The sequence below is a fragment of the Diachasma alloeum genome, unplaced genomic scaffold (assembly GCF_001412515.2).
Source record: "Diachasma alloeum isolate Michigan unplaced genomic scaffold, Dall2.0 Dall_scaffold_00277, whole genome shotgun sequence".
NCBI classification, from domain to species: domain Eukaryota; kingdom Metazoa; phylum Arthropoda; class Insecta; order Hymenoptera; family Braconidae; genus Diachasma; species Diachasma alloeum.
The window spans coordinates 2037446-2054245 of record NW_021680416.1 but is presented as its reverse complement, the minus strand read 5'-3'; the positions used below and the strand labels follow the sequence as shown (position 1 = coordinate 2054245).

Here is a 16800-nt window from a genome sequence, read left to right as displayed (position 1 = left end):
AATAAAAAAAATAGCGCGCGTGTATGTCGTCTCGTTGCCCTATACGTTCTCCCGGGCACCCGAGACAGGAGTCACTGATTCTGACGCACCGCACATCGCGCCACCTGCGCGCGCAATATCACCCTCTCACTTCATCAATAATAGGGCTTTCTCACTTTGTCACACTGGGGCCCCCCCCGCCGTGGATTTTTCTCGTGAATTTTCACCCGCGTTGTGTCTTCGCACTATTCTTCGCCGGCGCCTACCCCTCGCGCCCCTCGGAATGACTAGTTTCGTGTGGCGAGCAGCGGAGGACAGGACTGTGTGTGAGACTGTGGTAGTGGGAGCGGTTAGATTCGGCGGTGCTAGCCGGGGAGGGGGGGAGGGGATCTAGCGAATTCTACACAATTGCCCGGCACAGCCTAACCTGAACGATCTGTCTTCGATACAAACAACGCGTGAGACGTACGTGAGGTATTGAACATGACACGGGTGAGGTTTTGCTGGGCTTTTCGCGGGATGCGGCGGCGCCGGGGGTTGATTGGGGCGGGTGTCGGGGCGGAGGGGGGGTAAGGTCGGGTGGGCTTTAAGGTTGTGTTGTAGTGTTGATAAGTGCGGGTTGAGGTTAAATGGGAATACTGGGTTGTTTCGTGAGCCAGGTGTTGATTTTCAATAGTGGGTCGGATTGGGGAGGTCGGGCTTTTTATGGGATTTTTGGAGTGGTTGTGGTGGAGGGAGGTATTAATTGTTGATGCAGTTTGGTGGGTGAGGTTGACGAATTGATTTGGTGATTTGATCGGGGAATATGAGATTGGAGTAGGTTGATTTTGTTGTTTTTGAGTGGTTGAAGGAAACTATAAGCTGAGGTTTTATGTATTTTTTCTTGTGATGTGTGCCCTTGGAGCTTTTGCATGTGAGGATTGACTGGGGTGGGTGTCCGGGGGGAGAGGGGTAAATAGTTGAGTGTTGATTAATGCAGGTTGAGTTCAGCTCTGAATACTGGGTTGTTTCGTGAGGCAGGTGTTGATTTTCAATAGTGGGTCGGATTGGGGAGGTCGGGCTTTTTATGGGATTTTTGGAGTGGTTGTGGTGGAGGGAGGTATTAATTGTTGATGCAGTTTGGTGGGTGAGGTTGACGAATCGATTTGGGGATTTGATCGGGGAATATGAGATTGGAGTAGGTTGATTTTGTTGTTTTTGAGTGGTTGAAGGAAACTATAAGGTGAGGTTTTATGTATTTTTTTTGTGATGTGTGCCCTTGGAGCTTTTGCATGTGAGGATTGACTGGGGTGGGTGTCCGGGGGGAGAGGGGTAAATAGTTGAGTGTTGATTAATGCAGGTTGAGTTCAGCTCTGAATACTGGGTTGTTTCATGATGCAGGTGTTGATGTGTTATATTGGATCGAATTATCGAGGTCAGGCTTTTTATGGGATTTTTGGAGTAGTTGTATTGGAGGGAATTATTAATTGTTGATGCAGTTTGATGTGTCAGGCTGACGAATTGATTTGGTGATTTGATGGGGGAATATGAGAGAATATGAGATTGGAGTGACTTAATTTAGATGCACGTTAATTTTTTTGTCGAAGATCAGGTTTTTAGGGAATTTTCGTGATGTGTGCCGTTNGGGGGGGGGGGGGGGGGGGGGGGGGGGGGGGGGGGGGGGGGGGGGGGGGGGGGGGGGGGGGGGGGGGGGGGGGGGGCGGTAAATAGCGTGATGCAGGTTTTGGAAGGTTGAGAGTGTTGATTAGTGCGGGCTGAGTTTATCTCAGTGAATACTGGATTATTTTATGAGGCAGGTGTTGATTTTCAATACATTGGAATTTTGGAATATTGAAATTCTGAATGATGATGTGGGGGTGTATAATTGTGACTAATTGTTATAATTCGGAGTATTTATTGCTTAGAATTATTGTTAACAATCTGGATTTTTATGGAATTTTATTTTCCAGGGATGGCCATCAACATTAAATTTCGTCAATATTAAAAGAATTTGCGAGTTACATTCAAAAAGGTTTAAATATACTCACCAAAATTCGAAAATAGTATAATATTGACAATTTAAATTTCCGATTAATAAAGAATTAAATATTTGATAATATGGAACTGTAAATTTTCCATTAAGTAAATAATTTTAATTTCGTAAAAGGGTTTATCGATTGACCGAATAATCGGCGCCCTTCCTACCTAAATTATTGATCAATAAAATCGTTGAAAATTTGGATATTTAAATTGATAATTACTTGAATAATTAAAAATTTAAGAGTGATATAAAATAAATCACGGCTTCAAAATTGAACCGTAATTATGATTTATGAATATGGCTATCCCTGTTATTTTCTAGGGATGTCATGTGTGCCGTGGGAACTTTTGCATTTGAGGATTGATTGGGGCTGTTTGTCCTCGTGACTAGCGACAGGGGAGGGGAGTAAACAGTCTCGCGCGGTTTTTTATAAGGTTGACAGTGTTGATTAACCGGAGTTAAGTTCATATCAGTGCATACTGCGGTTATTTGTTTATTCCACGATGCAGGTGTTAATTTCCAAGACTAGAATCCTTCATACTGACATGGGAGTCGGTTAATTGATGGATTGTGATTTTCATTGGGTAGAGTTGTCGTCGAAATCATAATTTTTCTGGAAATTTTGGAGTAATTGGAGAAAATATGGAACTTCACTGCGTTAATTAATGGATTTAGTTTTTTATTGGACCAAATTGTTGATGGGGTCAGGACATCCGTGACATTTCGGAGTGATCACAGTGAATTATTCATTATTCCTGTAGTTTTATGGGATCCGAGCAAGATAACACTGGAATATGAACGCACCAATCTGAGGAGCTGGCAGACACTCCGAGATTACTCGTAACCGGGGAGATATGGAGATCAATCCCCTGAGTATTATCCTGGTTAAGAGTGATAGCAAGGGGGATAGGATGCTGTTCAGGTATCCACATGCTACTAATCATGAGAGGGATTCCAGCCATTTCACCAAGAGGAAGAATCCGTATTCACTGATCATTGCTGAGGATCTCTTGCAGGTTAGAATTGTTCAGACGTTTTGCATGATAATTACTGTTGGATGAATACTTGGAAAAATACAGCTATCATAATGCAATGAGTATATTCTGAATCGTAGTCTCTCTCAATTTTTTAAAGAAAGAATTAGCAATTTTAATTATTTTATTTTATTTACTGGAAGTCGTTTACCCATGAATTATATTTTATTAAACTTTTAAGGGAATTAAATACTTTTTTGGAATGGAGCAAGTAACATTTCTACTAATGATTATTATTATTATTATTATTATTATTATTATTATTATTATTATTATTATCATTGATGTCAGTTCAGTGAATTGTCATTTGATGACATTTAGGGTACCCTAGCCATTTTTTTTGACAACATCAACCTCACCATTCGTAATTGAATGTCAGAGCTTTCATTTGAGAACCATTTGTCCCTAGATTACTTAAACCCTGAAGTTCAAAATTTAATTCTTCAATAGTAGTAGAATCAATGAAAGTTTCTTGAATATAATTAATTAATGAATTTTCAAATGAAGTTTGTTTTTGCTATTTTAATTAAAGTTTTAAGGGAATTAAATACTGTTATGGAATGGAGCAAGTAACATTTTTACTAATGATTATCATTACTATTATTATTAGGGGAGGTTGGGGTAAAACAGACACTTGACTTTTTTTAAAATGTTAATGAGGGGTTAAAATGTTGATAAAATTTAATACAATTTTTTTTTATTAAATTTCACAAAGAACAATTCTTTCCCTTTGTGACGAGCCTAAACTGAACTCAATTGATAAATTTGTTTCTGAGTTATGAATAATTTTAAGAAAGTCTAAAGTATCAATTTTACCCCACCCTCCCCTATTATTATTATTATTATTATTATTATTATTATTATTATTATTATTATTATTATTATTATTATTATTCAGTGAATTGACATTTGATGACATTTAGGTACCCTAGCCATTTTTTTTTGACAACTTCAACCTCAACATTTGTAATTGCATATCAGAGCTTTCATTTGAGAACCATTTGCCCCTAGATTACTTGAACTCTGAAGTTCTACATTTCATTTTTCACTTCTAGTAGTAGAAACACTCAATGTGTGTTCCATTCGCGTAATATTTCACTCTACAAAAGTCCTCACAAACAATATAAATTAATATGAGCGACGCAATACCCCGCGTAGAAAATATTCAAATAATTCACCTATGTGAAATTGATATTGCAGTCTCTCCCCTGTCCAACATCAAACATAACAAACGAAAATTTTACTGGACTACCTGATGAAGTATTGCTATTGCATTCACTAGAACTTATTTAGCTATGAATTACATTCTATTGACCTTTGAAGGAAATTAAATACTGTCTTTCAATGCACCAAGTAACATTCTTAGTGATGATTATTATTTACTGAAGTGACATTCAATAATATTTAGGTAGTCCGGCCATTTTTTTTGCTAAAATCCTTCTCATCATTTGTGATTTAAGATCAGAGCTTTCATTTGAGAACCATTTGTCCCTAGATTACTTGAACTCTGAAGTTCTACATTTCATTTTTCACTTGTAGTAGTAGAAACACTCAATGTGTGTTCCATTCGCGTAATATTTCACTCTACAAAAGTCCTCACAAACAATATAAATTAATATGAGCGACCCAGTACCCCGCGTAGAAAACATTCAAATAATTCACCTATGTGAAATTGATATTGCAGTCTCTCCCCTGTCCAACATCAAACATAACAAACGGAAATTTGACTGGACTACCTGATGAAGTATTATCAACCCTATTTGCTGTTAAACCGGAGCTATGTGAAATGAAATTTGAATTAAAAGTAAATAACGTGAGATTCGTTGGGCATCCAACGCTTTTGTCATCCAGAGGACTGAAAGAAACCAATTCGTCAATGTTATTCAATGTTGTATTTGCACTTCAAGCGCAGGCCGATCATTCCGTCGTCAAGTGCTATTACGATCTGAGCAAGAGGTCAGGGACTGGCAATTTGCATGAAAACAAAAAAATTACTTTAGATTCGTCTGCGAACACTGGTGGAATATTTACGGAATTGGATTGTTTTTTTTTTTATTGCAGATTGGGAATTGCGTTGAGGCACGAGGAAAAGAGATGTGGATTTTTGTCGAGTGAAATTAAAGTTATGGTATTGACTCATGACGAAATAGCCACGAGGTAATTTTACATGATGTGGTGATGAATTAAAGCGTTAAATCAGTGGGGCGAGGTGATGGGGTATTGGAGGCATAATAAACAAGTATCAATCTGATTTATGCAAACCCTGGTTGCTAGGGAGGAAAATTCAGTAGCGAAGCGATCAAATGGGTTGAGGGATTTCATCTGTGAAAAATAAATGATGGCACTGTTTCGAAAATGGAAACTGTGGGTATCTTTAATGGATATCCTTAACTTCGAAAGTAATTTAGCATTCAGGGTAAATTGGTACTGAACATTCATGCTTCGTTTGAAAATTTATGAAAGGTGGGGAATTCTCGTCCTTCTGCAGCGAAAAAATAGGGGGTTTATTGAGTTTGCAGTTTGCAGGAAAATCGAAAATTTTAGGATTTTTCGCTCTAAATCGAATTCAATGTCACTCTTCGGATCATCCTGGATATACTTTTTGGACATTTTTATCGCACTTTGAGTGCAATTTCAAGAAATGTTGCCATTGAAAATTGAATATTTCATGGAAAATGAATGAAAACTGTCAATTTTAAGTCAATTATTCTCTGAAAATTAACAGAAATTGGGAAAATTCAAGCGAATAATCCTTAACTTCTCAATTAATTGAAAATTCAAATAAGTTGGACAATTTTCGTCCTTCTGCCCCTAAAAAATTTGGAATTTCATTGAATTTTCAGTAAAATCTAAAATTTCATAATTTTTTTTACTAAATCGAATTCAGTGTCACTCTCCTAAAAATTTCGGATACACTTGTTATAAATTTTTATCGTACTTCCACTGAAATTTCAAATCACTAAAAATTGATAATTTCATAGAAGATTCCATTAAAACTGTAAATTTCACTTCAATTATCCTCTGAAAATTAGCAGAAATCAATAGAAAATTAACAGAAATCCGAAATCATAACTTCAACTTAATTAGGTACTCAACATTCATGTTTTGATTGGAAATTTAAGTAACCTAAGGAATTCGCGTCTTCTTGCAGCTACAAAATTCGGAATTTTATTGAATTATCAATTAAATTAAAATTTTATAATATGTTCCCACTCAATCGACTTCAATGTCACTCTCCTAAAAATTCCAGATACACTTGTTATAAATTTTTATCACACTTCCACAGAAATTTCGCCAAATGTCGTCATTAGAAATTAAAAATTTCATGGTAAAATCAGTGAAAATCGTAAATTTCGGTTCAATTCTTCCTTGAAAATTACCAGAAATCATAACTTTAACTTAATTTGGTACTGAACATTCTCGTCTTCCTGCAGCCAAAAAATTAACAATTTCATCGAGTCCCCACTAACCCTGAAATTCCATGATTTTCCCCCTAAATCAAACTCAAAGTCACTCCCCTAAAAATGACTATCCAACAGTCCACAAATCATCAATTCTCTCCTATTAATATCGTATTATTTATTATATCTCCAATATCTTGGTCATGGAACCGCCGATAATAATCACAAAAACCCACAAGATCCCCCGATTAGATTGACCCCACCAATAACGATTCAGATCCGAAGAGGAGAGCGACTGTGAGGAGAACCCCTACGAATTGATCCTGAAGAAGAGTTCACTAGCCAGAGATTTGAAATCAGCCTTCAACAGTCTCTGCACCTCCGGTTTCGTCGACCTCATGATAAACAAATGGATCCAAGTGAGCTTCTGTTTACCCCAGAAAGTCCACCAGTCCCACAAGAAGGGATTCATCATGAATCCCGAGACGATAGACAGATGTCTGGACAGTTTGAGGCCATATCATGGCATTCTATTGCTGATAGAGCCTCTGGATCTCCTGGAGTCGCTGCCTGCTGACGCGTCACCAGCACTCAGGAGATTGATCCAGATGTACAATCCCCTGAAGAGCCTCCAGACGCTCGCTGCTGACTCGGATTTGTCGCTGGCACAGGTCTTTCAGTTGACTGGGCACCTCGTGTACTGGGCAAAGGCAACCATAATTTATCCTCTGTGCGAGAGTAATGTTTATGTCGTCTGTCCAGACGCATTGATTTCCAATCAACTGATGGAGGCTTTCGCCGATCAATTTCCGGGATTGTCACTGCTGCAGGTACTTTTATCAGTTTATCAATTTGGTTTATTTGGTTTATTGGATTATTCGTTTCACTCGTTCATTCGCTTTTTCGATTCGTTATTCATCCCGTTGGATTATTTGCTTCGGGCATAGCATCATTGATCTGATTCAATTAATTTCATTCTTCGTTTGTTTTTAATGAATACAAAACTTCAGTCTAGGAGAGATTTTTACATTTTGAAAAGACACCGTGCGGCGTCAATGATCCAACTCTAGAGTTCAATATTTTGTTGTTGAAAGCTAGAGTTTCATTTTATAAAATATAATTCTAAGAGAATTGCAAGTGCAAAATGTACAATGGACTTTAGCTTAATGTAGATCAATTGGATTGTATTGTAGATGAATGGAATTTCAGTGCCAGTTATAATTTATCAATTTATTTAATTTGATATATTGGATTATTCACTTCACTCATTCCATCATTTTGTCAATTCTTTATTTATCCGCTTGGATTATTTGGTTCGGTCCAATCATCATTGATCTGATTCAATTAATTTCGTTCTTCGTTTATTTTTAATGATCTCTCAGGAGCAAAATACTTCTTGATTAACTTTAGTTTATGAGAGATTTTTACATTCTGAAAAGACACCGTGCGGCGTCAATGATCCAACTCTAGAGTTCAATATTTTGTTATTGAAAGCTGAAGTTTTATTTTATAAAATATAATTCTGAGAGAATTGCAAGTGCAAAATGTACAATGGACTTTAGCTTAATGTACATCAATTGGATTGTATTGTAGATTGGAATTTCAGTGCCAGTTATAATTTATCAATTTATTTGATTTGATATATTGGATTATTCACTTCACTCATTCCATCATTTTGTCAATTCTTTATTTATCCGCTTGGATTATTTGGTTCGGTCCAATCATCATCGATCTGATTCAGTTAATTTCATTTTTCGTTTATTTTTAATGAATTTCCAGGAACAAAATATTTATTGATTAACTTTAGTTTATGAGAGATTTTTACATTCTGAAAGGGCATTTCGCGTCAATGATTCTCGTCTTGAGTCAAATATTTTGTTGTTACACCAACACGCACGAAAAAAATTAATAGAAAAACGTAGCGAATTCGCTAGATAATTCTATTAGAGTTCCATTGAACTTTCTATTCATTTTTGGCGGATTATGTTACAATTTTCAATAGGAAAAGTCAATAGACATAGATTTTTCCATACAATGCATTCTATTGAGATATTTTATATGGGATTTTCATTTTCTTAATGAAAAAAAAGAAAATTCTGTAGAAAATATCTCAATTGAATAAATTGCATAGAACAATCGAATTATATTGACTTTTTCAATAGAATCAACTAAAAACTAATAGAACGTTTAATAGAATTGTCAAAAATTTTCATTTGTCATTGTAAAAAAATTCAAAAAATTTAAAAATTGTTTTAAAACTTTTAATTTTTAATTTTAATGAAGCATTAAATTCAATCAAAAATACATCCTCATAAAAATTCCATTATCAAGCAAATTGCTAATTTATTAGCAAAAATATATCGACTATATCGCAACGAACACAATTTCCTACCTATTGTTCTCTCGATGTATTTTATTGTTCCACACTACAGTGGCATTAATTATTCCATCACAAAGACTGAAAACAGTTTTGATTAGGGGTTCATACAGAATTTTGTTGCAGGTCATTAGTGAATTTTCCCTGCCAACTTCCATAAGCCAGAAGTTAAATCCCCTGAATCAACCCCAACAACAGCAGCAGCTGGTTAAAATAATAATCTGGCTGTTGAGACATCATCTGTTATTGCAGTTGCATACGTACGTGCAATACATGCCAACGGATCACGGCAGAAATACTCTGGTAAGATTAATTATGAACATGCACATTTTACAAACTTTAGTGATAAGATAATTCAATGAATTATTGATCTTGTCATGCTCGGGATATGCATTTTAAAGTGAGATTCAATTGGGCATAATCATTTTAAAAAACTTGGTCTCATGAAGTTTATCAATTCAGTAGCGAAGTGGTAAAACGGTTTACGTCGACTCATCTCCCAGTTGAGTTTTTGAGGTATATTTCCGAACCTGAGAGAGATAGCGAAATTTTCGTAATTACATTTGTTGTAGCTCTCAATCGGCTCTACAAAAAAGATTATAACAAAAATCTTGCTATCTCCCTTAGATTCCGCGATATTCATTGATATTGATGGCCAATAGTCACAATTGACTTGAACCGTTTTACCACTTTGCTACTGAATTAAATTGAGTCAGAAAAGGTTAAAGAAAATTAGCTGATGAAATTCTCTGCGACATGCCCTTCCTGTCGATGAATAATTGAAATTATTTAAACTTAAAAAAATAGAGTGTGTAAAATGCATTTTCTAATGAAAACTTGAAAAATTTGTAATTTTCAAAAATCTTAGATCTTCGATGTTATTCAAAAAGTATGCAATCTTCCAATTTTTTTTTACAGAATAAAAAGTAAAATTTAGGCTTTCAAATTAAAAGTAGTAAAATCACTGCAAAATTCTCGGTAACTCGGGGTCAAAGGGGCGGGAATGAAAGCTTTGGTGTTAAACTACGAATGTTGAATAGGATTTCAACGAAAAAGGGTAAAGTACTTGGATATCCTTAAGTAGAATACAGCGGAAGTGAGGGAATTATGAATTTATGGTGAACTGGAGGTAATTTCCATGAGGGAACTGGATTTTGTAAAATTCAGAGAGCTCAGTTATTCCACGAGCTTAACATCAACGATGGAATATTTAACGAGGATGAAGCATGTGTCTGGAATATCCTCTTTTATATCTTGCATTGAACGAATTGCGAGTTTGAATTGATTTTCCCTCAGTGACGATTAACTGCAGATTTTGTGACGTAGGGGAGTCGTTGAGTGTAACGAACAAAAATAAATTCAAAAAAAAAAAAAATAGGGGAGAGTGAAAAACGACAGTTTGACGCAATTCAAGCAAACAAAAAATTTTATTAACTATTTTTTTTATCAACTTTTGTTCATTTTTTCCTGGAATTGCGTCAAACAGTCGTCTTTCGGCTGTTTCATTTTGCCCCGTTCTCCCCTATTCACCATTGATAATTTTTCCCATGAATTCTGACTTTGATGAGTGTAAGAAATTGATCCATTAAATTCATTCTTGACTTATTTTTTTAAAACAAAATAGTCTGCGGACACGCAGAACCAAATTATTTATTACAAAATTTTGACGATAATTTTCATCTTGGACGTAGAATTTTTATTTATTTTTTTCTGATTTTTCGATATTTTTTTTACATTCTAATTTTCTCCGAAAATCGAAAAGTTAAATTTCTCCTAAGACTCTGTTATTTTTTCACTTCTAAATCAATTATTATTAACAATACTAGACTGTATTCATATTAACTTTCGTTCAGAATTTATTTACGATTTTAGTCTTAAAAATCCAAGTAATCTTTATACTACTTCAATCCGAAAGGATTTCTATGTAAAAATCATGAATCAATGAATGTTTCAACCAGAACTTCAACCCCTTTATCCCCAGCTGAAGTTTAACTCCGTAAAACAGCATTCCGAGAGAATTGCGAATGCAAAATGCGCAGTGGACTTCAGTTGAATGTAGATCAATTGAATTGTATAATGGATAAATGGAATTTCAAAGTGCCCACTCACAACTTCGGTTGCCAGCCGTTTAATTAAATGGATAGTCAATCTTCATTAGTCGAGTTTAATTGTTCCATCAGAGACGTTTTTTCATTGCACTGGAATCAGGAATACGAAATAAATTCGACCCTTGTATTCGGACACTTTTCGACTATCCAAAAGTCATTAAATTGTTAATTAAATCATTTATTTATTTATTTATTATTAATTTATTCAATAAATGAATGATTTAATTGTGAATTAAATCATTCATTTATTTATTGATTTATTTTATTTATTTATTTATTGCAATTCTCTCGGAATGCTGTTTTACGGAGTTAAACTTCAGCTGGGGATAAGTTCTGGTTGAAACATTCATTGATTGATAAATAATAATATTTATTTATTATTAAGTTATTCAATAAATAAATGATTTAATGAACAATTTAATGAGTTCTGGGCATTTGAAAAGTGTCTGAAAACAACCATCAAATTCATTTCATAATTACATTATGAAATAAATAAATATTTATTTAGTTATTTATTTATTTATTTAAAAAATGCTTCGTTGTTTTTTAAATTTATTTATTATTAATTTATTCAATAAATAAATGAATAGAATAAATACTAGGGGGCTACGCCCCCTGCTCACTCCGCTCGCCAACCCCCATATGACTCACATATAGTCCCCATAGTCCTTATTCTGACCCTTGTGACCCTTAATTTTGGAGTCTTAATTTCATGTACCATTTTGTATCACCAGACGTTCACTTGCATTTTTATAATATAGAGAATAATACATAATAATTAATTAAATAAATACATGATGAATAAATAAATAAATGAAATATAGCATTTTCGGCAACCTAGTCTCAATTGAGGTTTAAAATTGTATGAACACATCTCGGTTTTTAAATACCAAAATGTGAAATTAATTTTAAATGAATGGTAATATAAAAAAAAACATTCAGGTGAAATTTGAGTTCAGTCGATAATCTAGTGCTATTGATAATAATTAATGTAGAAGTGCCAAATATCATAGAGTCTTATAAGAAGATCATTAAAATTAAAAAAAAAAATGTTGAAAAATCACAAGAAATCTATCAAAATCTTTAAAAATGTCACAAAAAAAACTGGTTATAAATAATTTTTTTTCACTGATGATAACAGCGCAGTCAAACGAGAGAATATCGTTTACAAAAATAGTTTAAAAAATAATTTGATCGATCAATTTTTTCCACTCATCAAAGTCAGAATTCATATAAAAAATGATCAATAATAAGTGACTATTTTCATATTTCGAATTTATTTTTCCTCGTTTCCTGCTTCAACACGAAGCTTTCCTGTTTAATTACAAGTATTTAAAATTATTTCAACAACAAAGGAAAGAAAACCGCCAAAACCCCCGAATATTCTTCATAAATTATGCTGAAGTCAATTGGATTAGACATACACCATTTAATATTTATGAATTTCTAGGAGACTCTGAGCCAGGAAGGATCGAGTCCAACAGGAGTAACCGAAAACGACAGTAGCTGGAGTCTCAGTAACACTCCAAAATCCACTCCAAACGAAATGAGAACCGAGAGATCAATGACTCTCCCCAAAGAGGACGGTATCTTCGAATACAGATCTGAAAATTTTCCCATTCCCTCTGACGACATCATGCTGCTGGATCGACTCTGCAGATTCGGTTACTTCGACGGTGGTCATCACCTCGAGGAGATCATGTATTTTGAGAATATACGCAGGTCCCAGTTACTCCAGATTCTCGACAAATTCCGGGACATATTAATCACATCTGAGCACGAAGATCCAGCTATTGCGTTATTTTATTCGCAGCATGGTTCTCCATAACAAAAACCAAAAACTATAATATCCATAATAATTACATAAAATATGAATGTTAATGTATAAAAATGAAAGCACTACCAATTTATTATTTTTTATAAATAAAGAGAAATTTTTATTTCACTCATTTTCCTTATAAATTATTCACGACTTGACTGATGAAGGAGGTAAGTTTAAAAAATATATTCCAAAAAGATAATTTTTTAATCATAGTTATTATTATCGTTAATATCCATATAATTATCAATAACTGCAGCAAAACACAAAAAAAACATAAAAAATGTGATATCTGTACACTTTATCTTCCCTTAATGCGAATAAACATAAACTTTTTATCTTTTATATCATTAGCCTAGGATAGGACGAAACTAAATCGTAGTATTCACAGATATTTTACAAGACAGGTGGACGAACACCCACTGCTGTCTTTAAATCCTTTCTTCATTATTTATATTCAAATAGAATAAAATGAGACGATGGACGTAACGAGAAGAAATTCCCCATGCTGCTGGATCGACTCTGTAAATTCGCTTATTTATCACAAGGATCTCCACAATAAAAACCAAAAACTCAATATCAATAGTAATTCCATAAAATATGAATATTGATATATAAAAATGAAAGCACTACCAATTTATTATTTTTTATAAATAAAGAGAAATTTTTATTTCACTTATTTTCCTTATAAACTATTCACGACTTGACTGATAAAGGAGGTAAGTTTAAAAAATATATTCCAAAAACATAATTTTTTAATCATAGTTATTATTATCGTTAATATCCATATAATTATCAATAACTACAGCAAAACACAAAAAAAAACAAAAAAAATGTGATATCTGTACACTTTATCTTCCCTTAATGCGAATAAACATAAACTTTTTATCTTTTATATCATTAGCCTAGGATAGGACGAAACTAAATCGTAGTATTCACAGATATTTTACAAGACAGGTGGACGAGCACCCACTGCTGTCTTTAAATCCTTTCTTCATTATTTATATTCAAATAGAATAAAATGAGACTCTCGACGTGGCGAGAAGAAATTCCCACCGGAAATAATGTACTACTACTTAAGCAGTGTGTGCACGTCCTAATCCCCCAATATTCTTATCCGCAACTGCAATATATGTAATTGAATTCATTTCATTTACTTCTCTCGATCATTCATTTTTCCTTTATTATTACTAATAAACTGTACATATGAACAACTCATCCTTTACACTGTACATGCACATCCACGAGTATCTGCACTGCATTTATAATTTATTTTCATATTCATCTGAAACTCTTAGGGATAGGGATGGGCAGGATATTCATGACCATTCGCCACTGTCAATACACTTACCATTTTTATAATTTTTTTTTTCCATAATAATTATGTTTAGGTAGGAATTCCTCTCCATTAACAACTTATTACTACAATACGGAAACATGAGCGCCTTGTTCTTCGATTATCATTATACGTTATTCTTCTTCATTTTATGAAAGTATTTTTAATATTGTCCAACTGGGACTCCCGCATATTCACTCGGTAACGTGAAAATTCTAATTCTAGTCTCAAAATTTCATCATCAAAACGCTTTCGCATATTTTCGATTTTTTTTACATAAATGCTTCGTCTGAGTTGCGTCCGGGATGATTGATTAAATGAAAATTACCTGCGTCTAATTTCCGCACAGTCCTAATCCGTTTGGGGATTTCATCGTTTCGTTTTTTTCATCACTCGTGCGGAAAGTGAAATTTTACGCTCCCTCGTGGACGCAAAATCCCACTTTTCGGACATTGTGATGAAAAATAGGGCTCGACACTCGTGGGAGAAGGGTTCTTTGACCCTTGGGAGGCAGCACTCGCCTTCACACGGGTCAAAAAACTCTTTTATGGTACGAGGGATAAAAAGACACTTTTTGCGCGCTGCGCACGCAAAAACCGCCTTTTTCTCACTAGTGTCATGAAACATTTTGCGATACGTATGAAAACATGTACTTCCTGACGAGTGCAATTACAGCCCTCGCACTCGTCTACAACTACTTTTTCATCACACTGTCCGTAAAGTCTCGTTTTTCGTTCCGTTTTACGGACACATTGTAAAGAAAAATTTTGTTCGTCCCTCGGCTGAAAATAACTTTTTTGAATCGTGCGACTGCATTCCTCAGCCTCGCACTCGTCAGAAAATTTTTTTCAACACACTGTCCGTAAAACGTCGTTTTACGGACACGTCGTGTCCGTCAAACGCCGTTTGCGGACATTGTGAAGAAAAATTTTGTTCGTCACTCGGCTGAAAATAACTTTTTTGAATCGTGTGATTGCATTCCTCGGCTCCGCAGCCCTCACACTCGTCAGAAAAGTTTTTTTTCGGCCTTGTGAAGAAAATAGATATTTTATCACTCAGTTCGTGAAACCTCGCTTCACGCACGCTGCGCGCGTTAAAAAACCGCTCACGAACATCGTGACAAAAGAAATTGTGCGTGACAGTGTCAGAATAGCTATTTTCTTCACAAGGCTGAAAAAAATTTTTCTGACGAGTAGGAGACGAAGCCGAGGAATACAGTCACACGAGTCAGAAAAGTTGTTTCACGAGTATGATTTTTCGAGTGGCCGTAAAAGGACTTTTTACGGACAGTGTCATGAAAAATACTATTTTTCACTTGTATCGTAATATACTTTTACGCACTCGTATCAAAATATACTTTAATATATTTTTTGTTCGAGGTCTAGAGATGTTTTTTACATGTTAATGAATTCTAGACGTCATTATCGTTAATGGGCGTTTTGATAAAAAATGTTGCGTGTCATGGAAATTACTGTGAGAGCGAATTTCATGATCATGTTTTGTAATTTCGCAGGAGATCGGATGGACATGTTGTGCGAACAGGGGTAATTAATACATTCTTCTCTTGAAATTGCGAATAGAGGGATTCAGAGGATGATTATTTCTTGAGGCATTTGTGGTAATGACGACGCATTGGGGGTTCGCATTAATTTTTTTAAGGAAAATTAGGGGAAATGTATTCGTGGAAATTGATGAGTTATGGACGATTTCTGCATAATTCATACCTCTTGATTTTTCGGGATAAATAAATTTCTAGTGCTTTAATTCAGCCTTCATATTTCCTTATTTTATTCAATGAAGAAAAAATTCAAGACACTTTTTTTTAGCGAAGGAGCGACGGGCTCCAAATCGATTTAATTTAAAAATCGGTTTTTGAATTTTCTTTGCGGGAAAAAATGAAAGTTAAAAAAAGAGTCTCACCCCCTTGCAAGTGAGTATTAACTATTGAATTCTCTGAATTCTTCTCTATTTTCTCATTGAATAAAATTCAGTAACGGGTTTTCTCAGCTGTTTTCGAGGAATATCTCCGAATCTAAGGGAGATAGAGAAATTTCATAATGACCTGTTTTCTAGATCTTTATCCGCTCTATAAAAAAGGTTATTACAAAAATTTGGCTATCTGCCTTAGATCCGCAGATATTCGTTGAAAATTATGAAATAATAAAATTAGATTTGAAAAAATTGACAGGTATTCTTCCATTTTGAGAAATGACCGAAATAATCAATAGGCGAAGTCAATTGCCTATAACTCACGAACTCCCACAATATTCTTTCAAAATAAAAAATATGTCGCTTCATTATTTTTACTTCTGATACGAAATTATAAAAAAAGGGTAAAACCCCTAAAGTCGACCTCATGTTTACTCCTTTAAGGGGAGACTGCACTGATATTTCAAACTCGCAGTAGCCTTTACTGATCGTGCTAATAAATTTACTGTTTCAGTTTTGAGGCAAAAAATAATAAAAAATAAGGCTTTGATTTTTTTTATTGATGGAATCTTCAAGTCTGTATGACGCAATTCTCAATCAATTGATTTGAATTTTGGTTTGCACAAAATCCATACGTTATTATAGGCAATTAGGATTTTTTGAAATTTTTAATTTCTGTGGTTTTCAGAATTTTTCATTTATTTTTCATAATTTTTCTCATTTTATTCAGAATAAATAATTCTAAAAATCCGAAAAAAATTCAACATTCAAAAATTCTAAATGTAGTTGAATGTTCC

General features: G+C 34.4%; 1 protein-coding gene across 8 annotated transcripts; it reads left to right on the top strand.

The window, feature by feature from the left end:
• The first annotated feature begins 397 nt into the window (after positions 1-397).
• On the top strand, positions 398-12864 carry LOC107038145 (GATOR complex protein NPRL3). 8 transcript variants are annotated; one of them, XM_015257056.2, is made up of 8 exons: positions 592-638; positions 1000-1201; positions 2321-3015; positions 4718-4989; positions 5095-5190; positions 6712-7264; positions 8938-9114; positions 12370-12864. In XM_015257056.2, the coding sequence occupies exons 3-8, from the start codon at positions 2854-2856 to the stop codon at positions 12745-12747; spliced, it is 1638 nt and encodes a 545-aa protein (XP_015112542.1). In that variant the 5' UTR covers positions 592-638; positions 1000-1201; positions 2321-2853; the 3' UTR covers positions 12748-12864. The 8 variants fall into 8 exon arrangements, with proteins under 8 accessions (XP_015112549.1, XP_015112548.1, XP_015112547.1 ...); XM_015257063.1 differs by lacking the exons at positions 592-638; positions 1000-1201 and adding an exon at positions 398-444 and having other exon boundaries at positions 2761-3015; XM_015257062.1 differs by lacking the exons at positions 592-638; positions 1000-1201 and adding an exon at positions 401-453 and having other exon boundaries at positions 2761-3015.
• The last annotated feature ends 3936 nt before the right edge of the window (positions 12865-16800 follow it).

What these genes read in the sequence shown, in the direction of transcription:
- LOC107038145 (XM_015257063.1), top strand. Translation starts at nt 2,854, where the DNA reads ATGGAGATCAATCCCCTGAGTATTATCCTGGTTAAGAGTGATAGCAAG. An exon ending in TTGCTGAGGATCTCTTGCAG is followed by an intron (nt 3,016 to 4,717) that starts GTTAGAATTGTT and finishes TTGATATTGCAG; the next exon opens with TCTCTCCCCTGTCCAACATC. An exon ending in CATGACGAAATAGCCACGAG is followed by an intron (nt 5,191 to 6,711) that starts GTAATTTTACAT and finishes ATAACGATTCAG; the next exon opens with ATCCGAAGAGGAGAGCGACT.